Raw genomic sequence first — 25,379 nt, forward strand, 5'->3', positions numbered from 1 at the left:
TTTAAATGGGCTTCTAGGAGAGCACAGCCCAGCACGGGAAACAGGGGGAAGCGCCCCGAGCCCCCCGTCCCGGACTAGAGATGGGAAGGGAGATGCTCACCCCCCAGCATCGGGGGGGATTCACCCGGCGCTGCGGCAGGCTCGGTGTACCTGTGTTTTATCGAGTTTCCTAGGTCTCGACGGGGGATCTGCGGGGACCAGCGAGGCACTGACAGCGTATCTGTGGGGAGAGACGGGGAAAGCCATCAGGTGGTAACGAAGGCAAGAGCCGGGCTTCCAGCTTTTGGGGAGGGGAGCAAAGGATGCACCCAAAAAAACAGAGTTTGCCTGGTATTTCCCCTTGGAGAGGCCACGTTGGGCTCCCTTTCTGGAAAGCAAGGCTTAGTGCTTGGGTCTGCAGGGAACAGGGGTCTCCTCTCCCCCCATAAAGGCCCGCAGCACCCAGTTTGGGCCAGGGACAGAGGTGGGGGGTGATGCATCCACCCCACAGGCACCGCACCCACGAGCGGGACTGCACAGCTATCGGAGCCACGTCACGACGTCCAAACACGACAGGGAAAACAGAGCCGAAATGGCAACTGCGTCATTTTTTTAGTGAGACATCACATCTTGCCCGTTGTGGCTGCACGGAAAGCCAGGCGTCCGCTGCTGGGAAGGCGATGTAACCTGCGTCCAAACAGCAGAGCAAAGCGACAAGCGGCCTCGGCGCTCTGCTTCCGAGGGAAACGGAGGGAGAAAGGGTAACAGGACCTTGGCTGGGTAAGGAAAAAGAGATTAGGTTCATTAGCGGGCGGGTAATTAGCAGCATGGCCGTGCCGGCGCCGTGCTTGGACTCCATCTCCTGCCTCGGCAAGGGCAGAGACCCTCGTCCTCCTCCCGCGGGCACGCACGAGCGACGGGAGGGGTCCGGCCCCGCGGGATGCTCGCCCCGGGGGGCATCGGTGCTGGGGGTTCGAAGGCTGGGTTTTTCACGAAGGGATTCGAGAGGTTTCCCGGGCAAACCAACCGGCCCCGGCACGACGCGAGCCAAGCCACGGCGCGGAGCCGGGCGGCGGAGCCCAGCTGCGAGCCCGGCCGTTTGCTCAGCACGCCGGCAAATCCCTGGCTAAACACGCTTTCGATGTTCTCCCTCCGAGTGGGGAGAGCCACTGTTTGCTTTAATATCCCGCTTTAATATAGCAGGCGGCGGGGTGTTTTAATTGCGCTCTCTGGCTGAAGGTTACATTTACATGCCGCTTCCTGGGCAAGGCGCCTGTTGCCGCGGCGGCTCCGCCATCGTTAAAAGTCTTGGGAGCATCCGAAAACGCACCCGCCCCGCCTGACTCCCGCCGGCAGCTGCTCCGGCGCCTTCTCCCGCTCCACCGCCTCGGCCGCCATCACCCCTCGGGCACCGCCAGCAATTAAGATGTTGAAGGGCTACAAAGTCAATTAAGTTAATTGCTGCCCCCAGCCCCGGGTCGGCCGTTTTACGCCAGCAGCGTGACAATATTTTTGACCCGTGCTTCTCGCCAGCCCTGGAGAGAACCCACCCCTAGGCTCCCGGGCCGCATCCCTCCCACTACCCCGGCATCTGCAGTCTCCCAGGGATGGCCACAACCCCGGAGATGATGCTTGGAAGAGCGGGACCACTCCACATACAAGCACTAGTCCTCCCTAAACGTCGTTGTCTCATCAGTAAATCACATTACACAAATAAGTTCCCCAATGCTCGACACCGGTCCTTGATGAACTAAACACCCGGGCAAGAACAGCTCCTCTCCCAGAATTAAATTACAACCTCCGCTTTATCAGCCACAATTTATTTCCACTAACTTTCAGCTGGCCTCAATTAAATCCTGCCAGCCCAGGGAGGGGGAGAGGGGATGCAGGCAAAGACGGCTGAGCCTTTTAATTACTTTCTAAATGTGCTCGCTGCAAAAATGTATTAAAGTGTATCGGGGATTTTAACCTCCTAACAAAAATGAGACCTACGTGATTCACGGCTAATTACGTTCATCAGAGGGAGCGATACATGCAGGATGGCGGCGTTTAACAATAGACCTGCTGTTTGCAGGAGGGAAAACAAGCGAAGCAGGGAAAGGGAAGGCACCCCACGGCCACAGGGAATAGCCCCAAGGGTTTGGGGGGGTTTGAAGGTAATTGGTGATTCTCCCCTTTAACCTGCGCGCAGGAGATGCTCACCCAGAGCGATGCCAAGTGGGGGTGATGTCCACAGGGGAGGTGGAGATGAAGAGGCCTCCCCCCAGCACAGGAGGAATATTCTCATTAAAAAACACCCCAGAATTGCCAAAATTAGAGGTAATTGCAAGAAAAAACAACCTTGTGGTGCAGGAGCATGTCTCGCCGCTGCAGGGGGACAGGCTTTCTCATAGGGACCCAGTGATGGAGCAGCGGGAGAGGTTGACCCTCCGGAGCTTCGAAGCAGGGCAGCTGGCTGCCCCGCTCCCTCCACCTCCCCGAGCTAATGACCCCGAGGCTGCCCCACCACGATTGATGGCTCCTGACCTCCCCGCCCGGGTGTCAGTCATTACTCAGACATTTATCACCAGCAACCTCTGTCATAGCCTGAAAATCAGGGCTCTCAGCCACAACTGCCCTCCCTCGAGCGTTCTGAGGGCAGTTTGGGGATTTCTTTCCCCCCTTTCTGCTCCTCCCAGGTGGAATTTAACGTGTGTGGTTTCCCAGGGAAGGATGCATGTGGTACCCACCAAGCAGCGCGATGGGGAACCCTGGCCGAGCACCCAACCCTTCCCTGCCTCCCCACAACCCGAGGGGTCCTCCAAGGCCAAACCCTGCTCCCCAGTGTTGTGACGGTGCCCAGTGCCACCCGGCACGTCGATCCTCACGGAGCCCGGTGCCAGGGGATGCCGCCCTCCACCCCAACACCCCGAAACCTCCGCGCTTTCCTTCGCTGCAGCACTGCGCCGGCAAAGGTCACCGCTCCTGCTCAGCACAGCTTATCCTTGAGTCAACAGCCCGCACTTGACGGGATCAGATGTGCCGGGAGGAGAGCGGGGAAGAGGGGAACCTCCTGGGCGGGGGGTGACAGCCGCCTCCGGTGCGTCTCTGACAGCCGACACGGGCGAAGAGCCCTGCCGCCCGGCTCTCGGCGGTGACAGGCAGCTGTGACAGCCACCGCTGGTCCCTGACTGGCACCCGCACGCCTCAGAGGTGACGGGGACCGTGACGCTGCCTCGGCCATGACACCCTCCTCGCCCCCGCTGCCATCCCAACGGCTCCCCGGTGCCTTTCGGCTGCCGCAGCGGATGTTTGCCTGCCTGGGCGTCTCCTGTCTGGAGAAAAGCAGCCAGAGCTCCCCTACTTCATGTCTTTTGGGTTTCCACCCTGCCTGGGGGCAGATCAGGAGAGCAGCGATGCCCTCAGCAAGCCCCAGCACCCTCACCAAAACACACCAGAAGCATCACCTGGGGCTGGCGGCTGTGCCAAACCACACAACGGAGACCATGTTTTGGCATGATCTCCCCCTTACCTCAGCTCCTGGCACCTTTCTGGATGCCCAGAGAATTGGCATGAACGTGTTCTCCGTCACGGCGACAGCCCGGTAAACAAACCCTCCTCCTCCTACTACAACAAACAGCGTCAGGCGACGTTCGCATTATGAATGGGACGGATAAAATCGATGGAAGGGAACTTGGAAAGCATCCTGGGATGAATCACCAAGAAGCTGAGGAACAGCCAGGAGACTTTGCACTTGTCAGTAGATGTCCTACAGACCCGCGTCTGCCCCAGGCAGCCACCAAACCACTCCCAGCACCAGTCCCAGGGCGGTTGAGTCGCCTGGGGACATCGTGGGGAGACGCCGGGGTGCAGCCTTCTCCCAAAATAGTTCAATAACCACTTGGAAGTTCAACAGCTTCTACTTGGAAGGCAACAACTATAAGTCCAGCATCAAGAATATCTCTACCGCCCCCTCCCCAGGCAGAAATCACAGCCTGAGGACCATGTCGTGATGGTCCCCAGGGGGATGCTGGCAGAGGTCACTGCCTGCATGATGCCCGAGGACATCATGGGGAGACGCTGGGGTGCAGCCTCCTCCCAAAATAGTTCAACAACGACATGGAAGACAACAACAACAAGTCCAGCATCATGAATATCTCTACCACCCCATCCCCGGGCAGAAATCGCAGCCTGGGGACCATGTTGTGAAGGTCACCAAGGGGATGATGGCAGAAGTCACTGCCTGCACAGTCCCAAGCACACTGGCGAGCTGCTCCACAGCAAAGGGTGCACCCAAGGGTGCAAAGTCTCTCCATGAGACACCTCAGTCCTCGTTCTAACTGGTTTTAGGGCCAAAATGGGATGGGAGAGATCCCCAAACAGCCCAGCCGCAACAGCAAAGGAGCAGCAGCACCAGCAGCTCTCCCCCGGCAACATAAAAACTGCGCAGGATCCAAGCTAAAAAGGGGGTTCGCCCCCCTCCCGCATCCGTGCCAATATTTCACCGGCAACCACAGCCAGGTCCAAACCCAACGACCCCCCCTGCCACATCCCCGCTGGGGGTGGAAGGATGATCCGGGGGGGCTGAAACAAAACCTCAGCCCTTGCCGAGGGGATCATCCAACGCAGCCAGCACAGGCAGAGCTGTTCTCCGAGCATCTCTCTCGTAAGAAAACAGATTCGCTTCATCATCCCGGCAGCTCCTCTGCGCAGCGTGACAATCCTACTCGTACAGCCAAAACCGTCATGTTCAGTCGCTTCGCTGGCTTCAATACTCGCCTTTTGATTTCCCCCCCCTGCTTCACAGCCTCGCAGAGTCGATTGGGCTTGCCCAGACAAAGCCGTATTCTTCGGCGTTGCCAGGGCAGGGAACCCTCCGGTGCTGCGCTGCCGGCCGGAGCGGCCCGATGGCGAGGCAGGCAGCTGTGGCCAGATGTGGGCTGCCAGCTCCCAGCTGGGCTGCTCACACCACGGCTTGTACTGGCAGCAGGGCAGGTTCAGTGAGGAGAGAGCCACTGATGGTCACGAAGAAGTGATGTCCCGCTTGGGAAGTCCTCTGCTGAAGGCGGTTTGGGCCGGGGCAGCCTTAAGGAGAAGTCTTTTCCCACCAAATCATGGCCAGCATTGGGGACAGCATGCCTGCAGAGAAGGGCCATGGTCTGAACAGCAGTGGTTGCTTGCACGTATGCCTCACGGTACCTTCAACGCCGGCATCACACACTCTGGTCCTGCCTGGTCCTTTGCAGCAGAAAGGCTGGATTTAGTGTTCCTGGATTCCCAGCACAGGGCTTGATCCGCTGGATGTTATCTTGAAGGTCTCTCCACCACCATACCTACCCAACGCCAGCCCTTCTGAGGGCTCTCTCGCAGATGCTCAGGTGCTGAGGAAGCGCAAGGAGTTCTGGTGGCATCTCAGCACTTGCTGCTTGCTTGGCCATCACTGGTTGACCACCCAAGCCCCAGGTAGGCACAGCCAGGCTGCTTCTCGGGTCACAAGGTCAGCACCATGAACTGTAAAGTCCTTGGTCACAAAGCCAAGAGGCAGAGCCAGGATGGGGATCCAGAAGAAGTGACCCACCAGGGCCACGGCCAGAGCAGCACCAAAAGGCAGCTGTGGATGCAACAGAGCTGACGTATAGCACTGGGCTGATGCACCCAGCTGGGAGCCGGGAGAGAAGAGGTGGACATCACTGGAGACCACACTAAAACAGCCGCGATCGGCTCTCCAGGGACAGGACAAAGGCTTGGAAGGGTCACTGCTCATAACTCCATGTACCGGGGGATGCTCCACGGCTCTTGTCTTGTTCCCAGGCCACAGAAAGAGCCTCTCCACCGTGTGCTGCGGGAAGGTGTTCAGCAACATCCCTGCATGAAGAAGACTCACACACAGCTTCAGTTTATGGGCCACTGGAGACAGATGATGGGTTTTTCCTCTCCTGCTACATGCAAAGTCTTGAGTTGGGTCGCATTGACTGCTCCTTTCCTTCCGTAGTGTTGGACACCAGCGAGGTGTCCACACACAGCCACATGCCCGAGTGCTAGTTTTTCTGCCCTAGCACAGCAAAGTCACACGCAGCCTTTTCTGTGCTTCCTTCCACCCTTTTTGTTTCAAATAATTGAGGAGGTGACCTGATCCGGATGCACTGGGTGACAGTGCTCCGGCTGGCCTTGCAGCAGGGAGAGGACAGGCAGAGGGCACAGCCCGGGAGCAACTCCAGCCGCCTCCAGGACACCCAGATGAAGGAGAAACACACAGAACCTACAAGACATGAGCCTTTACAATAAAAAGGAGAAGATCCAACCTGATTTCTGGGCGCCTGTAGCCAAGTCATAGGGTGTTGAGACCTAAATCCTATTTCAAAGTAACAACATGTCTCTGGTGGTCATTTGTTCACCAGGAGTGACCAGATGCACTGAGAGAGGGTCCTGGATGGAGTCAGACAAACCATCTTCTGTCCCTCAGCCATAGGGCTGGGCTATTTCAGGGCCAAGCTAGAGTTCAAGGACACCCCAAAAGTCTTTACTTCTCCCCTTCTGCTCCCCCTCCAAGGGCTGCTAAGGAAAAAATTCAATTCAAAATCAAAATTTATGGAGATCCTGGCCCTACATGAAGGGGACTTTACCCCTCCAGCAAGATCTGTGCTGTAGGAGAAATAGGCTCCTTCTGCAGCTTGCTGCCAGTCCTCACGCTCTTGCTCCATGTCTGTGAAAATCTATTCCCATCAGGGCAAATTGGCTGTTAAAAATAAGAGAGAAGCATCCAAACCCGCATCCAATCAGGACCAGAGGTGATTCAGATGGGAGCACGCTCCTGCCACAACAGCAAAACGTGCTGGCTGCTGAAGAGAGATCATCGAGACAACGACGATCCAACAACAACATTCTTTGGTTTCAGTGCTTAGAGAAGTAATTCCACATCAACTCAGAGCCTACCAGGTCCTGCCGTGCCAATCCCACAAGAGGAAAGAGGCATTTTCCTTTTTAAAAGCTTAGGTATCCATGGTCCTAGAGGTGGGATATTGTGAAGAACTTGGCTGGGACAGGGAGAGGGAGGTCCGTAGGATGAGGGGTGGGCACGATGCACTGGCTCACACCCGTGGTGAGCCCCATGGAGCTCATTCAGCAGCGCATGGGAAACCCACTGCACTTAAAAGGCAATGAAAAATCGCAGCACCCCAGGAGACAGGGTGAGGTGTGACCCCCAAACCACGAGCAGCACTTACAGGACCTACAAGCCCTGATATTTTGGACCAGTGAGAACCGCAGCGAGAGGAGAGCAGGGGACCCAAGGACCCGCGAAGCCACCCAGGTCCCATAACAGCAACGCTGAGCATGGGGAAAGCTGCAGAGACATCTACTCTTCCCCACAAACGAATGTGCCTCTGCACCACTTGTCATAGCTCATCTTCTCCCCGCGAGGTAACGAGCCCTGGCATCAAGCTCCATTAACCCCATCTCTCTCCCTGCAGGGCCATGCTCAGCACCCGGCTGCCGCGTGCAGGATGCGGCTGCTCTTCCCACAGCATCGCAAACCGGAAAGAAAAACGTGGAAGCAAACAGAAACCTGGGATGCAGCTCGAGAACAAGGCCACCGGTACAGAAATGATGCGGAAACACAAGAGAACTAGAAAAACAACAATCTGGTGGGATCGATTCGCCTTGCACCAAATTTTCCCTGCAGGTCCCCAGGAGCGAGGATCACTGAGCATATGGATGCTGCTCCTGCAGGGACCAAGCTTGCCTGATGCTAAAACCTCTCGAAAGGGGTCAAGCAGCTGGTGCAACCCAGCCCCTCTCTCCACAGCTCACGTCCAGCCCAGCAAACAAACATTGGTAGCAGCCAAGAAAAGTTGGAAGGCTGAAGGAAATGAGAGGAGACACCTCTCCAGCAGCGTTCCTCACTTGATAGCCCATCACTTCTTATTGCATCACGTTCCTGCAATGCCACGTTGCATCAGGCTGTCACACCGTGGGATGTCATCCAACGCTGGCGCATGAGGAAGCCTAATGCAACAAGACATGGCGGGGGCTTGCCGAGAATGGGGTTGATTGCTTGGTTTCCACTGGTCCCCACCGTTCTGGGCTGCAAATTGAACTCAGCCGATGCCGCAGGGGGAGCAGCGATGCAAAAATACCCCCCGCTCCAGGCAGATCTGCTGGCTGTGCCAGGCAGAGTTGGGTAGTGGGACATCTCTAGAAATCACATCGCCTGCCTGCAGAGCTTCTGCCAGGTCCCACTGTCCCCAAAGCCAAAGAAAGGGGAGAAAAAGGGTGTCAGAAGTGGCTCGATGACCCTTCAACAAGCCTAAACAGCAGCTGTTTGGTGTAAAAAAAATAAAGAAATGAAATCACCAGGTTTTTGCCTTGCAGATGACTGGGAGAGGCACGGCCACGGGGATGAAAGCAGGGCGAAGGAGCTGCCCCATCACACCAGCACCTCCAAACCAGTGCTCAGGGTGGCCCATGAAGCCATCCCAGTGCTGCTGCCCGCCCCGGTGAGAGCTACGGCGAGGGAAGAACCTGCCGGTGCCAGGGGGCTGGATGGGCAGGGAGGGGAGCTGCCTGCAAAGCCCCTGCAACAACCCAGACCTGAGCAGTGAGAACGACTTGAAGAACCCCAGGCGAGCCAGCAAGACCACGTTTTGGGAAAGCAAACAAGGGAAAAAGTCTGAGGAGGGGAAGGTGGCAGAAATCCAGCTTGGACGTGGAGTTGGAGGAACTTTTTAGCAGAGCAACAAGAGGCCAGGGGCTGGTCCCACAGCAGCTCTTGGCACACAAATCGCTCCCAGCAGCTGCCGTGCGTTTTCTGGGAGGGTTTTGTTTATGCCGAAAACCACGCCTGGCCCGTAAAAGCTTCAATTCCTACAGAAATCATCAGGCCGCTCGTCCGAGATCGGGAAATACGGGTCAGGCTGTTTCTCCTTGGCCAGCAGCAATGCCCTGGGTGAGCTCATCCGCCCAAACCCACCCAGTGAGTCCCACCACCAGTATCTCCTGGAAGAGGGAAAACCGTCCCAGGGTGGCCCCACAGACAGGATTGGGGCTGGCTGCTGAGATCAAGCTCCATGGGTTTTGCACCAGACCCATCTGCTTCAGGGCAGGCTTTACAGAATCACAGAATGGTCGGGGTTGGCAGGGACCTCTGTGGGTCCCCCAGCCCAACCCCCTGCCCAAGCAGGGTCACCCACAGCAGGCTGCACAGCACCACGTCCAGGAGGGTCTGGAATATCTCCAGAGAAGGAGACTCCACAGCCTCCCTGGGCAGCCTGGGCCAGGGCTCCATCACCCTCAGAGTGAAGTTCTTCATGGTTCTTCACCCAAGACTCCGCATCGGCTCAAAAACCTGCAAGCAGGAAAGGTCTGAAAAGCACCCTCCTCGCAGGTAAAACCATGGCTGGATTTACGAAGGAGCCCTCAGAAAAGTCCCTCTCAAGGGACAGCCAGCCGGCATCACCAACCCAGGTAGCATGGAAAGGCTCGTGACTTTTCCAAACGGCGGTAGCCACCCTCCTGCACCCATGTTCTTACAATACGGGAGCATATCTGCTTGCATAAATCAATATTCAATGTGACAGTACAGGCTGGGGCAGATCTGCTGGAGAGCAGCTCTGTGGAGAGGGACTGGGAGTGCTGGGGGACGACAAGGTGACCACGAGCCAGCAGTGTGCCCTGGCTGCCAAGAAGGCCAATGGCATCCTGGAGTGCATCAAGAGGAGTGTGGGCAGCAGGTCGAGGGAGGTTCTCCTCCCCCTCTGCTCTGCCCTGGGGAGGCCCCATCTGCAGTGCTGTGTCCAGTGCTGGGCTCCCCAGTTCAAGAAAGATGAGGAGCTACTGGAGAGAGTCCAGCACAGGGCTGCGAGGATGAGGAGGGGACTGGAGCATCTCTGCTATGAGGAGAGGCTGAGGGAGCTGGACTTGTTCAGCCTGGAGAAGAGAAGGCTGAGAGGGGACCTTAGAAATGCCTCTAAATATCTGCAGGGTGGGGGTCAGGAGGACGGGGCCAGACTCTTTCCAGTGGTGCCCAGTGACAGGACAAGGTGCAACAGGCACAAACTGAAGCTGAGGAAGCTCCAGCTGAACATGAAGAAGAACTTCTTCCCTCTGAGGGTGACAGAGCCCTGGCCCAGGCTGCCCAGGGAGGCTGTGGAGTCTCCTTCTCTGGAGATATTCCAGCCCCGCCTGGCCGCGGTGCTGTGCAGCCTGCTGTGGGTGACCCTGCTTGGGCAGGGGGTTGGGCTGGGGGACCCACAGAGGTCCCTGCCAACCCCGACCATTCTGTGATACTGTGATTCATATATACCATAATCAAGTTTCCAGGCTTATGTTCACCCAGCAGCACCCACATATCTCCAAACGCTGACACCAGGCACCTGCACAAGGGCTGTGCTCACCACACAACCCTGACCAACGCCCTCCAGACCATCGACGCACAGGCGGACGCCCCAGGTTTCCCACAGCCGCATCCTCTGCTTGGCCCCAGGCATCACCCACCCCATGGAAGTGGGACGTGGCAGGGAGGGGACACTGGGACTTACTTGCTGAGAAGGTGGCTTCAGTGTGGACGGGAGGGGTGGAGGGGAGGAAAGGCGGGTAGCCCACGAAGAAGGAGCGCAGGGAGCGCTCGGAGAGGAGCGGGGAGCGCTGCGCGGGGATGTTCTCACAGCTCCCCACGCTGTTGTGGATCTTGAGGTTCAAGGGCTTATTCTTCTTCTTGATTCTGGAAGGAAAAGGGAGGAGAAAATAAGGAGAGAAAAGTGAAGGGCAAGAAACCAGGGAGGGGGGGGAATTTGCTCACAGGCGGGGAGGGAGGAGCGATGCACTGCGGGACCGGTGGCACTCGTCGGATGGCTGCTCGTGCAGGGGGATGCTGCGCCACCCCGTGAGCTTACGGGATAACTAGTCCCATATCCCTGAAAGAACTTTCAATCCCTCTCCCTCATCAAAAAGAGGCAATGTTCATTAAGCAACGCATCGCATTCGCGAGCTCTTCCTCCCGCAAAACCTGGCTGGAAAGGGTCAGTTGGTCCAAGAGCCCCCTCACCTCCAAGCCCAAAATCACCTACTGTCTGCCAGCCCTCTGAGGGGCTGCATCACCCTGCAGAGCTCCAGCCCAAGAGACTTCCAACAGAACCCTGACTGCGTGCACCTCACTGAGGTTAAAAGGCTTGCAGTAATGTCCAAGTCCTTGAACATCTTCTCTCAAGACCCCAGGTAACTGCACCGTCCCGCTTGGGGCCGGGAGGGCTGGATGTGCTGCTGTGCCCATCGTGGCTCCTCTTTACACCAGCTCAGAGGCTGCCAGCACAGGGTGAGGCTCGCTCTCTGAGGCAGCCGCCACACAGAGCTCATCTGCATCCCGAAACATCGGCCGTTACTACCAGCCCTGCTCCAAATGGGGGAAACTGAGGCACAGAAGGATTGTGGAGCAGATTCAGACTGCTTGCTACAGCACCTGAAACGGACTTGGGCACTTGCAGTGCTGCTAAGCTCCAGAGATGCTGCTGTCTGGGCATCATGGCAGCGCTGGACCCAGCTCCTGCCCACTGGCACCCAGATCACCAGCTCGCTGCAGCACTCAGCACCTGCTCCCATTTTAACGTCATTTAATGGCACCTACGTCCATTTTCGGGCCCGAGCAGGGGAATGGAGTATGGCCGAGGGGTAGACCGCAGCGGAGCGTGTCACCCAAGGCAAACGCCGTGAGCAGCCCCAGGTGAAACCCGGGGAACAGGACTGTGGCATGGACAACCCTCACCACTGGGAAACTCATCAGAAGTGAAGCGCTGCAGAGCAGGGGGGTAACGAGATGCCCACCTCTTCCTTACCAGCCCATTTTTCCCCACCTGCCCTGCGCCGTGACAAGGACCAGCTGTTGCTTCAGCAGCTCAGGTGGGCCCAGAGCAGCACACAAACCTGGAAGATGTGCAACGCAGACCGGCACCGACGGCTCGCGGGGGCTGGGCTGGAGGTTTCTGGCACTGGTGAGCCTTGCTGGCTCAGCCGCTCGCACCCTGGCCCCTCTGCCGTCACAGAAGGTGGAGAGGAGCATCGTCTGCCCTGCCCAATGCAGCCTCTGGGACAGGCGGCTCAGCCCGCATCGGGATCTGGAGGATGTGGGGCAGAGAGCCCCGCCCGCGCAGGGAGCGGGCAGCGCGACAGCTCACGTTTGGTATTCTCAGTGTCAATAAAATATGCAGCCAGCCTCAGAAAAATGCAGTTACTCAGAATCACAGAATCACAGAATGGTAGGGGTTGGAAGGGACCTCTGTGGGTCATCTAGTCCAACCCCCTGCCCAAGCAGGGTCACCTACAGTAGGCTGTAGAGGACCTTGTCCAGGCAGGTCTTGAATATCTCCAGAGAAGGAAACTCCACAGCCTCCCTGGGCAGCCTGGGCCAGGGCTCCGTCACCCTCAGAGGGAAGAAGTTCTTCCTCATGTTCAGACGGAACTTCCTCTGCTTCAGTTTGTGCCCATTGCCCCTTGTCCTGTCGCTGGGCACCACTGAACAGAGTCTGGCCCCGTCCTCCTGACACCCACCCTGCAGATATTTAGAGGAATTTCTAAGGTCCTCTCTCAGCCTTCTCTTCTCCAGACTGAACAAGCCCAGCTCCCTCAGCCTCTCCTCGTAGGAGAGATGCGCCAGTCCCCTCATCCTCCTCGTAGCCCTCCACTGGACTCTCTCCAGTAGCTCCTCATCTTTCTTGAACTGGGGAGCCCAGAACTGGACAGAGTACTCCAGATGAGGCCTCACTAGGGCAGCGTAGAGGGGGAGGAGAACCTCCTTCGACCTGCTGGCCACACTCCTCTTGATGCATCCCAGGATCCCATTGGCCTTCTTGGCAGCCAGGGCACACTGCTGGCTCATGGTTAACCTGTCGTCCACCAGGACACCCAGGTCCCTCTCCACAGAGCTGCTCTCCAGCAGGTCCGCCCCAGCCTGTACTGGTGCATGGGGTTGTTCCTCCTCAGGTGCAGGACCCTGCATTTGCCTTTGTTGAACCTCATCAGGTTCCTCTCTGCCCAATTCAGCTGTAAGGAAGATTCGCCAGAAGAGAATCAGTTGTGTTTTACCCAAAGCCAGGACAAGTCCCAGCAGCGCTGCTCACGAGCGTCTGGGGGTGGCTTCCTCACGGGTTACACGGTTAGCAGTGACGCACTGCTGGATTACAGCCTTCAATCCGACCCGCTGCCTTCAGTGCCCGCTTATATTGTTAGAATCAGGCAAAAAACCAACAGGAGAGCAGGGAGGGAGCCGAGGAAATCACGGCCCCTCCGCAGCACCGGCGGCTGAGCCTGTCCTGCTGCAGCCTGGGAGGGAAACCCGGAGCCCCAAAACCAAACCAGAGCTGGGAGTGGAGATTGGACAAGCACAGACCCAGGCACTGCTCACTCTCCAAACCTTCCTTGCGTCCAGCAGCTGCTTTCCTGCGAACACTCACGCGCTTGTTCGTAGGCACCGGGTCCTGCCCCGCTGTCGTCACTCCAGTAACACCAACCGGAGATGCCGCCGAGCTCAGCCGCCCGCTCCTGCCCCGTCCCCCCCGGGGCCACACATCTCCCGCTGCCCCGTCCCAGCAGTGCCCAGTGACATCTGGCCGTGCCAGCCGGGAGGAAATGACCGTGCTGCGCTCACCAGCCCGCTCCAGCAGATGAAAATTAAACCGCCCTCTAATTAGCTAATTGTTTCCTCACGCAGGAAAAGCTGCTGCTGCCTCGAGGGTGGTTGCAATGACTTCTCTGGGCGTGCTGAGCTCGGGGACGGGGCGGATGATTGCCTGCAGCAAGGTCTGATGGAACAACCCTCCCGGCTTGGAGTCGATGGGGGTCCGACACACCAGCAGCCCCACAGCCATGCCGTGCCCTGCTGGGGGGATCTAAGCTGCCCCTGGCCACAGACCCCCAGTCCTTATAGCAAATGTGCAAAGCACCAGGGTGAGAAGCCTGCTGGCCCCCAGAGCTGGCCCAAGCCCCCCGTCGCTGCCGCTCGATCCCAACCCAACACAGCAGCACAACCACGGCGTCGCCACCGCGGCCCCCGGCGCGGGCACGGCCCTAGCTCCCCGCGAGCTCGGCTCCGGCACTCAGCCCAAAGCGCTTCCTGCAACGCAACGATTAGCCACTAATCTCATTTTTTTCCACCCATAAATCAGTTCCAGACCAAATATTTTCCGCGAGCATCATTTCCTCGCCAAGCGGGGCTGGTGACAGCTTTCATTATTACGAAGGCTGAGTGATTTTGGACAGCGAGATTTTTCTCTCTCCCTGTTTCTTCAGAAAAGAAATAAATTAATAAATACAGGCAAACACCATGGTCCAGCTGGGTGACCGGTGAGGGTCAGCTGCTCGCCTCTCTGTGGCCTGGACTCCTTTCCCTGTCCCAGAGGAGCGGGAGCGAGGGACCGAAGCCTCCCTGCTGCCAGGGAGAGGAGCGGGATGCTGCAGCAGGAGCATCCTCACCCCGCCATGTCCCCAGCCTCAGGGGGGTCTCAGGGACAGGGTATCCTGCTGCCAGCACCCCAACATTGGCCACGGCAGTGTCCCAGCTGTTAGGGACCCCCGAGGTGCCCCTGGGGTGCTGGGGGACTGAGACCAAACCCACTTCTTCACCTCTCTGGAGAAGACCCTTAAGATCATCGAGTCCAACTGTTCAGACCACCCCGTGCCCTCCCACCACCCGCGCTCATCTCAGCCTGTGGCAGGAGCACCAGGACAGGGACGAAACAGCCCAGCCCCCTCCCCACAACCCACCGACAGGCAAAACTCAGTGGACTCTGGGCTCCGAGAGGGACGTGCTTTGGCCGGTGATGGTGCCAACCCGATGCGGGATGCGGCCACCACCCTTTGGGAGAGACACGGCCGGGGCCACACCAACCCAGCCCCGCGGCAAAAAGCTTTCCTCCCCCATGAGCGCAAAGCTGCTCCTAAATCCGGCTTTTTCCACTCCGGGGGGGAAGGTCTCTCGCTTTTCAAGCAGTAAGCGGAGCTGAGGGTGTCCATCCCCGGGCGGAGGAGGCTGTCCCTCCCCACCGCCTCCAGCTCAACTCCCAGATTTCGACAGCGATACCCCGCATCTCTGGCAAACAACTCCATTTCCCCTCGTTTACCCAAGCCAGCATCACACAAGGCTGGAAACGCATCGTGGTCCTCCCAGTCCAAAGAAGCCAGCACAGCCTGGAGCCCCTGGACCCCCCAACCCAGGGGCAGGAGGAGCCCCCTCCTCTGTGCCAGGCTCCGCTGGGCATCACCCCCCGCCATGCTCCCACATCCAGCGAGGACAGAGAAAGCAACAAAGGGGATATTTTTTTAAAAAGACAAGGAAGAACATCAGCTGAATTCAATTTTCCACAGGGATAAAGCCCCTAGACTGCATCAGACCCCTTCCTCCTGGATGGGGGCTGGGTTGGACCTCGCTGCTGGGAATCTCGGCCAAACAAGCCCCGGCCGGATTGTTAGGAACCAGCAAAGCCCAGCACGCAACACAGGCTAGACTAATCCCCCCCCATATTAAGCACCATTTCAGACCTCTCCAGAAGCTGCCAAGTTCTCAGCTGGAAAAGGCGAGCCCTCCCCCTAAAACACCCCAGTGACGATACGGCGATGCTGATGGGGCAGCGACCGCAGCGGCAGGGCGAGCGCAGCACGGCTCTGCAGAGCGGCGGAGCTGCGGAAGGGGCTGTGGAGATGGCGGCGATACCTCCCAGCCCCCGGGAAGGACCATGTTCCTCCAGTCACAGCTGGACAACTACCAAAATGGGACTCCAGCCCGCGCCGGGGGAGGCTGCGGAGCACTGGACTGGGGGAACGGGGAGCTAGTTATGTGCCAGTTATTTTCTGTTTTGGCTTTCAAGGGTTTGGGGGAAGCAGAGGACCCTGCGCGGTCCTCCTCTAGGCTTGATGCCCCCCAAAATCTTGGGGACATCCCGGGGTGACTATGGCTAGCCCCTGCCACGCCCAGCGATGGCAGGAAAAGTGCCACCACAGGGACAAAGGCTTCTTTCCCGCCAGCTCCAGAGGAGATCCCCAAATCTGAACATCCCAACTGGTTTTTTTTTGCCACTGCCGAAGCCTCGGGTCCCCTCTCCGTGCTCGCCCCAGCTGCAGGAGGCTACCAAGCTGGGCAGCCCCAGGGGCTCTGCAAGCACCAAGCACCCCTCACTCCGGGGGTGCCGGGCTCCCCGCCAGCAAAACGGGGCCGCACTCTGCCCTACGCAGCCCTGGGCTCCCCAAAGCCTGTCCGAGGTCACCGGTCCTCAGCCCTTCCCACATTGTGAGCCCCACAGCTGCTGCTGGACCCGCAGACCCTCCTCAGCACCTCCCATCAGTCAGCTCCACTCCGTTGCCTCTCACTGTCCTCTAACCACATGCCTGGCCAAAAAATACCTCTCATTTTTATCCTTGCCTTCCCCGTGCATCTTGGGGGGGGACACGAGGCACAGCACCCCTCACCCGAACCACCGAAACCAGAGTCTGCAGGATCATCGGGGCTCGTTTCTGCCCCAGGCTGACACGAACGCTCGGGAAAGTCGGCGTCGCTCGCTGGGAGCGATCCCACGCGCCAACAGGTAAATGCCAACTGTTAGGGACATAATTTCATGCAAGAATTTGGTAAATATATGCTGATGGTTTTCAAAAAAAAAAAAAAAAAAAAAAAAGAAATAAAGAGAAAAAAATAGCCCAGCTAGTTTGAAGGGCTTCATGCAAATCCCTCTGGGTGTCAATCCAGCCCGAACAGCTCATCCCCGCCTGCTCCGGGGAATCAGCCAGACGCTCATCACTGGCTGCCGAAAAATAACAGAGGGTTTCAACCAGCGGTGAGAAACACGAGCAGGCACCCAGGACGAAGGGCCCGTCGCCCCTTTCAGCCCCAGCCAGCCTCCACACGCACCGAAGCCCGGCCCGAGGGCAGGGATTGGCGCGAGCTGGGACGGGGACACGGTGCGGGTGCGATAGGGTCCCCGACAGCAAGGCACCGGGCAGGGATGCGTGGAGCGTCGCTGCGCGACGGCGCGAAGCCGTTGGGATCTCCGTGGGCGGTTCACAGGCTGGGAGAGCGGGATGCACTGGGAAAGAGAGCGCTCCCCAGCAGGAGCTGGGATATGAGGATGGGCACGGGGGGACCTATACGTTACGGGGAAGGGAGACGGAAGGCCATGGGGCTGTCAGCCCCGCTGCGCTCCCGGCGTCCGGCTCTGCCCAGGGCTATGGCTGAGCCACTGCCAAGAAAGCCAATGGGATCCTGGGGTGCATCAAGAGGAGTGTGGGCAGCAGGTCAAGAGAGGTTCTCCTCCCCCTCTGCTCTGCCCTGGGAAGGCCCCACCTGCAGTGCTGTGTCCAGTGCTGGGCTCCCCAGTTCAAGAAAGATGAGGAGCTGCTGGAGAGAGTCCAGCGGAGGGCTGCGAGGATGAGGAGGGGACTGGAGCATCTCTCCTATGAGGAGAGGCTGAGAGAGCTGGGCTTGTTCAGCCTGGAGAAGAGAAGGCTGAGAGGGGACCTAATATATACTTACAAATATCTGCAGGGTGGGGATCAGGAGGATGGGGCCAAGCTCTTTTCAGTAGTGCCCAGCGACAGGACAAGGGGCAATGGGCACAAACTGAAGAAGAGGAAGTTCCAGCTGAACATGAGGAAGATCATCTTCACCCTGAGGGTGACGGAGCCCTGGCCCAGGCTGCCCAGGGAGGTTGTGGAGTCTTCTTCTCTGGAGATATTCAGGACTCGGCCTGGACAAGGTCCTCTACAGCCTGCTCTGGGTGACCCTGCTTCAGCAGGAGGGTTGGACTAGATGACCCACAGAGGTCCCTTCCAACCCCTACCATTCTGTGATTCTGTGATCCCAAAGAGCATCCTGGAGGGGACTCGCCAACCAGTCCCCAGCAGCGTTTGCTTCTCCGTGCCCGCTTCTTAAATCAACATGGAAATCAAGTAAACAGCTATCTGCTCTGCGGGCATTTGTTGTCACTTGCTAATATTATTGTAATAAAAAAAAAATTAAGAGGTTTATATCTAAAATCCAGCCAAAACAGGTGAGCTGACCCCGCAGCTGACTGCGCCAGACCATGTTTTATTCACCGCTTTGCTCCTCTCCAGCGCACTCCAGTTTCAACGCAAGCGTTTCTTTTAAAGGAAGGCAAATAGAGTGGGGAAAGCAAAAAAAAAACCACTACCATCCTCTCATCGGTATTTCAGTTAGCTCTCCGCAAAGGATTAAAGATCGTTGTCGCCTAGCCTGAAGTGCACAGCCTCGGCCAGGATTCAGCCCTGAAGATTTATGGTCTTTTGACTGGCTTAAATGCGCAATATTCTGTATTAAATCAGAGGAAGGAGAAGGTGAAGCGCTTCCCTGGCGCCTCGGCAGCCTGCGAGGCTCTGCCCTTCCATGCCAGGCAGCTGCCTCCAGCCCGAGCAAGCAGCACCCACGCGCGATGACAAAAAAAGGAGGAAACCCCACAAATTCACTCTTGAATTTTTTAATGCAAGAAGAGCCGCCGAGTTCTGCTCCCTTCTTGCCGGGCTCCTGTGTCAGCACACGGCTGGCAAAACCCAATCCCTTCCTTCAGAGCTTCCCAAAAAACCCACAAAAATCCAGGCAGCCTCCCTGGCCAAGCAGCACCAGCATCCCGAACCCAACAGGCTTTGGGAGTTTGGAGTAAAACCACCCACGGCTGGAGCCATCGCAGCCAGAAGAGGAGGCACCCGGTCACCTTCCATGCGCGAGACGAAGCGTAGAGCATCCACACCCCATGCCGCTGCGCATCCCTCCCCGTCCAGCAAGGACGGCACCGGCTGCTGTCGCGTTTTCGGGGTTCAAGGCAACTGCACAGGTAAAGCCAGTGGGTTATCTGAACCTGTCTGAAATTTCTTCATTATACACCCGGATCTGAACAAGCTCTATGCAATGCTAGCTTGATATTAAAAAAAAAAAAAAATATAGAGAATCACAGAATCATATCCACCAGCTGTTCCATTTATCCTCCTCATTACCGTAAGAGGCAACAACCCCCTTCCTCCTCCGGCCAGAGTAAAAACAGGTTCTTCATATCAAAGACTCAACAGTTAAATATTTATGTAAGTGCCTGTCCCCACTTCCCCGGATGGCTGAATTTTAAGGTTCAAGTCTTACTGATCTATTATTCCCTTTTCGTAGCACGAAGGGTAACTTTTTATTACGGCTGCAAATTATAAAGCTGGGGAATTCTTTGAAGGGAGCTCGAGCCAAACAGGGGGGGTTTTTTCCCCCTCCCGGGACTCGTGTACTGCCGAGACGGTGCTGCAGGAGGGCAGCAGGAACGGCGCTCAGAGCAGTGGCAGGCGGCCGCATGGAAGGAGCTCGAGGAGCTAATTGCCAGGATCCTGAAGCAGGTTCCGTTTCTCATTAAACCCCTTCTGTTTTCTTCCTTTCCACCGTTACATTCCTTTGAGGGACACACAAGGGCAGCGGTGGATGAGCACCACTGTCCATGGCCAACCAACGGTGGCAAGGTTGAGTCTCCCTTTGCTGGAGCCACTTCCACACCGGGTCAGCCCCGAGGTTCCCCTCGTCTGCACCCAGACGAGTGGGTTTCTCCAACCGCAGACAACACAACCTCAGCCACGCAGATCAGCTCCGGGCTTCCCCCCCCCCCCCCCAAAACTGTAGACTCGTGGAATGGTTTGGGTTGGCAGGGACCTTTCGAGGCCATCTAGCCCAACCCCCTGCGGCGAGCAGGGACATCTCCAACCAGATCAGGCAGCTCAGAGCCCCGTCCAGCCCAACTTTCAATGTTTCCAGGGATGGGGCATCTCCCACCTCTCTGGGCAACCTGGGCCAGGGTTTCACCATCCGCAGCGTAAAAAATTTCTTCCTTATATCCAGTCTAAACCTCCCCTCTTTCAGTTTAAAACCATTACCCCTTGTGCTGTCACAACAGGCCATGCTAAAAAGCCTGTCCCCATCTTTCTTATAAGCCCCCTTTAAGTACTGAAAGGACACCATAAGGTCTCCCCGGAGCCTTCTCCTCTCCAGGCTGACCAGCCCCAGCTCTCCCAGCCTGTCACCATAGGAGAGGAATGAGTGGGCTGGAGACCACAGAGCGCTCTGTCAGTATCAGCTCCCATCTCCCAGCCACCATCATCTCCATGCTTGCGAAACTCAAAGAAAAGGGGTGTGATCAACTCAAGCACTTGTCTACACCACTTGCACTAACATGAGAAGAGCAACACCCAGGTAGCCGTGCACACCCCTGGACCTGTTTTGGGAGACAAATCTCAAAAAACTACACAACTGGAGGGAAAAGCATGGACTACCCACGGCTGGAAAGCTCTGAGGTGGAAGTTTCTTACACCAGCTACAGCTCTGTAAACCTTTCATCTCAGAAGAGACGTTGGGCAGTCTTTCTCTGTGGTTTGCTTGCAGGCTGCCTCTGGACCTGAGGTTGCTGATGCATGGTGGGCTTGGGCAGCTCTTTAACTGGAAAAGAACTGTCAGAGCAGTTGCATGGCTTTTTGGAAATCCTGCTCTCCCTGTCTTCTCGGTTTTTACTTCATTATTGACAAGGAAGCCACTGGAGCGCTTGGCCAACCCACCTCCTGCTTGGGTGCCAGGCTGGCCACAGCAGCAGGTCAGTGGGGGCTTGCAAGATGGTGACGAAATGCGCTCACCAACCCCTCGGGCCACAAAGAAGAGGGCAGAGGAGCTGCTTTGTGTCTTTTCTGCAGAGCTACAGCTGGAAGAGAGAGCTGAGAAGAGCTCAGACATGTCCTCCTGGTTGTATCATGACCAACAGCAGTCAGTCCACCTCCTGGTCACCACCCTGGGATGCAGCCCACAGCACCCATCCTCGCCGTGCCCTCCCCTCTCGCTTGGACGCCGTGGAGACAGCAAACCAGGCATCGGTGCTGGCAGCAGGAGAGCTCTGCCACCTCTCCCCCCTCCAGACGTTAATCTTTATCTAAATTCATAATCACGCTCTCTGCTTTCAAAGTGGTGAAAGGAGGCTCAACTTCTCATTAAAGGACACGGTGGAAAGTTTCTCCTCCAAGCATGTTAAAGCTCCTGCTCCTCTTGATGGAATACCACAGCAGTAATTAACATTAATGGCACACCTAAGGAGAACCACAGCCCAGAGCAGTGGGATAATTGCAGCAGAGAGCCAGTTTGTTGCGGAGGCTACCCATCACTGTCAGGACGCAGTGTGCAGACCATACTTTGAGAGCGCTGGAGACAATCCGGGGCCCGTCCAAAACTCCACAGCCCTGACTCACCATCAAAGGCACCGAGATTAATCGGAAAGCTTATGTGGAAACACAGAGGGAGATGCTGCTCGTTTTGCTCTCCAGATTCCCACACATCAATGCTGTCCCTCTTCCAGAAATACCAGGTGGGTCTCTACGTTTTCGGACACCACACGGGATGAATGACAGGACGCTGCAGATGCTGCATATGGATTATTTGCACAGGTTGGTAGTGTCCCGCCGCACCCACCTGCTCTGCAAACATTAATCTCTGGCTCATCCCCCATGCCAAGAGCCCACCTGCCATTCCAACCCTGGGAAATGTCAGAGAGACCAGGCACAAGAGCTCTCTCAATGCCGCTCTTTCGAATCCAGCCCATGCAGAATATCAAATAATTGACCTACCTAGTAGAAGCACTGATTGGAATTGATACAAGGGAAAACATCATTATCATAAAGGTTGCAGAGCAGCAGAATAAATGATCTGTCATTCAGTAGCATTTAAGGGGAGCTTCGATGATTAACTCTGAGGGACAGTCTAACCGCAGGCTGCTCGGTGTGGGGGGGATGGTGGAGAAGACCTCTGGTTCTACGTTTCCGCAAGCCTGCGATTCATTCAGTCTTTCACCTGCCTAGATGCCCCAAGCAGGGTCCGATACTAGACGTGGCCAAGTGCCATAGGAAATACTCTGTTCTCAGGGGTTTCTCTGTTACGTGGGATGGAAAAAAAACCAACCTCACAACAGAGAAAGTGTCAAGTTAAGAGTTGGTTCAAAGATTGAAATACTACAAAGGAAAAGGAAAAGAAAAAAATGGATACTTGCTCTATCACCACATCAGGCGAGAACTTCACATCTGACTTCATCCACCCAGGATTCTGAAAACCGGCACCGAAACAAACCCTCAGCATAAACAAGGCTACAGGCAAGGAAGACAACCGTTGTCAAGCTTTGGATAAACAGCCTTTTCCACCAGAACACCTAACCCTACCTGCATCCACGCCTCAAACGCGATTGCAATGGTACAGGGTAAGGAGACGTCATTGAAAACTCACCCAAAATAAAGCTGCTTCGAGCCAGAGGAGCCTCCTCCCAGCCCCAACCTGACCTAGGTGCACCACACAAACCGCATGTCCTCTCCAGCAGCTGCTTCACTTTAGCGCTTGGGAGAGTTCAGCATCTCCTCTGGGGCTCAGCTCTGTCAGGTCACACTGCTTCAATTCACCGTCGAAACGCTCTGATCCTCCCTCCCCAGCTGCTTGCCTGAGGCTATTCTTTGCTGGCCATGGAGTTCATTAATTTGGCCAGACATTCGAGTGGCAAAAGGAACCACAACTGGGAAGCAGATGAGGTTTTGGGGTCACCTCCCCTTTGCATGGGTCTAAGGATGAAGACCATCCAGCCACCACTTTGGGGGAGGACACCCCAGGGCAGATGTTGCCTCCAGAGGCCTGTCTCACACGCACCCTTCCAAGGGTTAACACACGCTCTCGAGCTCGCTCTTAACTAGCTTGACTTTTGTTCCTCAACTAATGTGTTTTTAAGACCTTCCACTCAGAGTTTGTTTTTTTTCCCTGACTCCTTGCTGATGAATAATCATTAACTATCCATGGAAGACTTCAATGGCCCATGGAACTCATGAGGTATTAAATGGGCATTATATTATCAACCACTCTAAATGTTTCGTTTCTGTTTCAAGACCATTCATGAGATGTTTATGGATTGTGGATTTATGGAAGCCAGGGGATCTTTTTAGGAGTAATGTTCCATACCCCAGAGTTACGGTCAACAGCTGGAGGCTCCCTGCAGGAAAATCTGAGGCTGTAAGCTCAAAAAAATTAACCCCTGCTTCAGAGGATTTCTGCATACAGTAACGATGGATTAAAACCTAGAAATAAGCTCCAAACCACGAAACACAAGCAAATTTACAAACTGTCATCAAGAGTCAAGTGGTACATGGTGGCCTTGTTCCAGAAAAGACCTGGTCGCTGCTACTGCTTTCCCAGATATACGGTGGTGGTTTACTTTTGTGGTTGCACCGAGATGGAAATCTCTGTGGTGGCAGCCCCGCAACACCCCAACAGCTTCCCTCCACCAACACTGACCCTCAGCTCACAAGGAGAAAGCTTTTTGCTTCTGCCAAGGGCATCCCTGCCTGCCCAGAGCCCATTTCACCCCATCCCAAGATGGAGGACATGAGGTGAGGAGGTACATCAGCCTGAGGGACACCAGCCTGCCTCTTGGAAGGGTTTCGGATGGGTCCCACCAGAAAGCGGCCTGCGAAGAGGCAGTATGGGGGTCAATCTAGACTCTAATACGCCCACCCAGCACTTGGGGTCCCCAACAGTGTCCCCAGACTATCAGCTCTCCAGGTCTAGCACTGCTTTCCATGCTGGGACACGACACAGGGAACAAAGCCACGACCCAAAGCAAACAAAGAGCCCGCTGGCACAGCCAAAAATAGAAGAGGTTGATCAGAGAAGGCTTGAAACAGTTTTTCAGCGATGAGCTCCACTTCTTGCTTGGGGTCAGGAGGAAACCTCCCTCCAGCAGAGCGCACAGAGGACTCTGACACCGCAGAACTTATGACCCTAAAAAAACCCGACTCTACAAGTCCATTGCAAGGGGACTCCATAAAACAAGAATTAGCCATTAACAGCCCCAAAAAGCCACTTTTCCTCCGTGCCAGGCAGAGCGTTAGCCACCGCACTCAGGCTAATAAACCGGTAAAACTCCAGCACACCTCTGCTAGATAAAAGGGGAGAAAAGAAGCTGCCACCTCTTTAACACACTAATTACTGTCCCGAAACACTAATGGGATTAGCAAGCGGGATTTAGTGGTTGCCTCCTGAAAAATCATCGAGTGCCATTAAGGAAAATTAACCTCCCCGGTTCTCTGCACAGCTTTCGGGAGCCGGGGTCCTTCCGCGCCAACACGACGAGCCCGCGGCAGGACGCCAGCACAACAGAGCCCTGTGAATATCGGCTCTCTCTCGCCTCGATTAATTCATTAACCGTCAGTTAAAGCCACATCACCTAAGGTGGTCGGGACCACCGGGAAGCGGAGCACCAGAGACACTGGGCAAACTGGACACAGTGGGGCAGGGACTGAAGGAAAGCAGAGAGCAATGAAGGAAGAGGGGACACGACCATGTCTGCGCAAAGCCCGTTGACGATATCCTTCTCCGCACGCTGCCCTTCCCCTTTGCCGGAGAGTCGAGGGATCTTGTCCCCGCTGTCCTGGGGGATCCCTGGCCACAGGGTTTGCTGGAACCACCTCCAGACACCCATGCCCAAACCTCGCCCCAGATACGCGGCAGCGTGACCTGGGGGGTGATCAAACGGCACAGGGGAACCAGAGCTTTGCCCTCGGCGAGACCCGCTGCGCTAGCGAGGGGCAGAGCTTGGATCAGAGGCCGAAATGCAAATAAAAGGACGGGAGCAGACTGGCTGCTTGCTCAGGCTTTGCTCCTGCAAGCGTGGCGATGCGCTTTGGTCCGTCCCCAGCGTAAATACGACTTTCCAGCGCCTAAGCACGAGGGGGAGGGCGGCCTTACAGGAGGCATTGTCCGGCTGAAGTAAATTCATTCCCAAAAGCTCAAAGTCTTTGGAGACCGAAAGCTCCCAGCCCGGGGAAGAAGGGCGACCGCCCTCATCTCACGCAGCGACCGCAGCCCCACGGCTGCCATGGCCTTGGGGACGTGACGGGGAAATAAGTGACACCGCGATGCTGTGGCCACCGGCACATCCATCACATCCATCACCCCGAAACACCCCCCCCCCCATCTTCCCCTGCCCGACGGGGTGGGGGGAGATGAGGGTCTGGCAGCCGGCAGCACCCGCGCAGGCAGCAGATTTTAACCCTTCACACACGCCAGCCGGAGCTGCCCGAGCATCCCGAGGGTCTGCACCGCCGTGCCAGGGTAGCCAGGCTTCCCCCTGCTCCCACCACGTCCCTCAGGGGACTCTGCCCGGACTTCTGGCTTTTTTTTTTCCCCCCAGGAATCCCAGATTTGAGGACAAGCAGCGCAGTTTGTCTGCGGGCTACTGTTTTGGGAGGCGAGCAGGGACCAGCCGTGCTCCATCCCGGCGCATCCTCGGGGAGAGGAGATGATGCTCCGAGGTGGCTCCTGGTCCCTCCGTCACCCCATGCCGAGGCAGCGGCCACCCAAAGGGCTCGAAGGCGATGGAGAGGGAGTGTGTGGGTGCTGG

At 56.7% G+C, this 25,379-nt stretch overlaps 1 protein-coding gene across 3 annotated transcripts in view; it reads right to left on the reverse strand.

The window, feature by feature from the left end:
• Positions 1-25,379, reverse strand: part of KSR2 (kinase suppressor of ras 2) — an 84,949-nt gene that overhangs the window by 43,530 nt on the left and 16,040 nt on the right. For all 3 annotated transcript variants that reach the window (XM_075434806.1, XM_075434804.1, XM_075434805.1), the window contains exons 5-6: positions 10,494-10,675; positions 151-220 (exon numbers count right to left, since the gene is read on the reverse strand). In XM_075434806.1, the coding sequence (XP_075290921.1) occupies positions 151-220; positions 10,494-10,675 (252 nt within the window). The remainder of the gene's footprint in view (positions 1-150; positions 221-10,493; positions 10,676-25,379) is intronic.

This window comes from Opisthocomus hoazin, chromosome 13, assembly GCF_030867145.1.
Source record: "Opisthocomus hoazin isolate bOpiHoa1 chromosome 13, bOpiHoa1.hap1, whole genome shotgun sequence".
Taxonomy (NCBI): Eukaryota; Metazoa; Chordata; class Aves; order Opisthocomiformes; family Opisthocomidae; genus Opisthocomus; species Opisthocomus hoazin.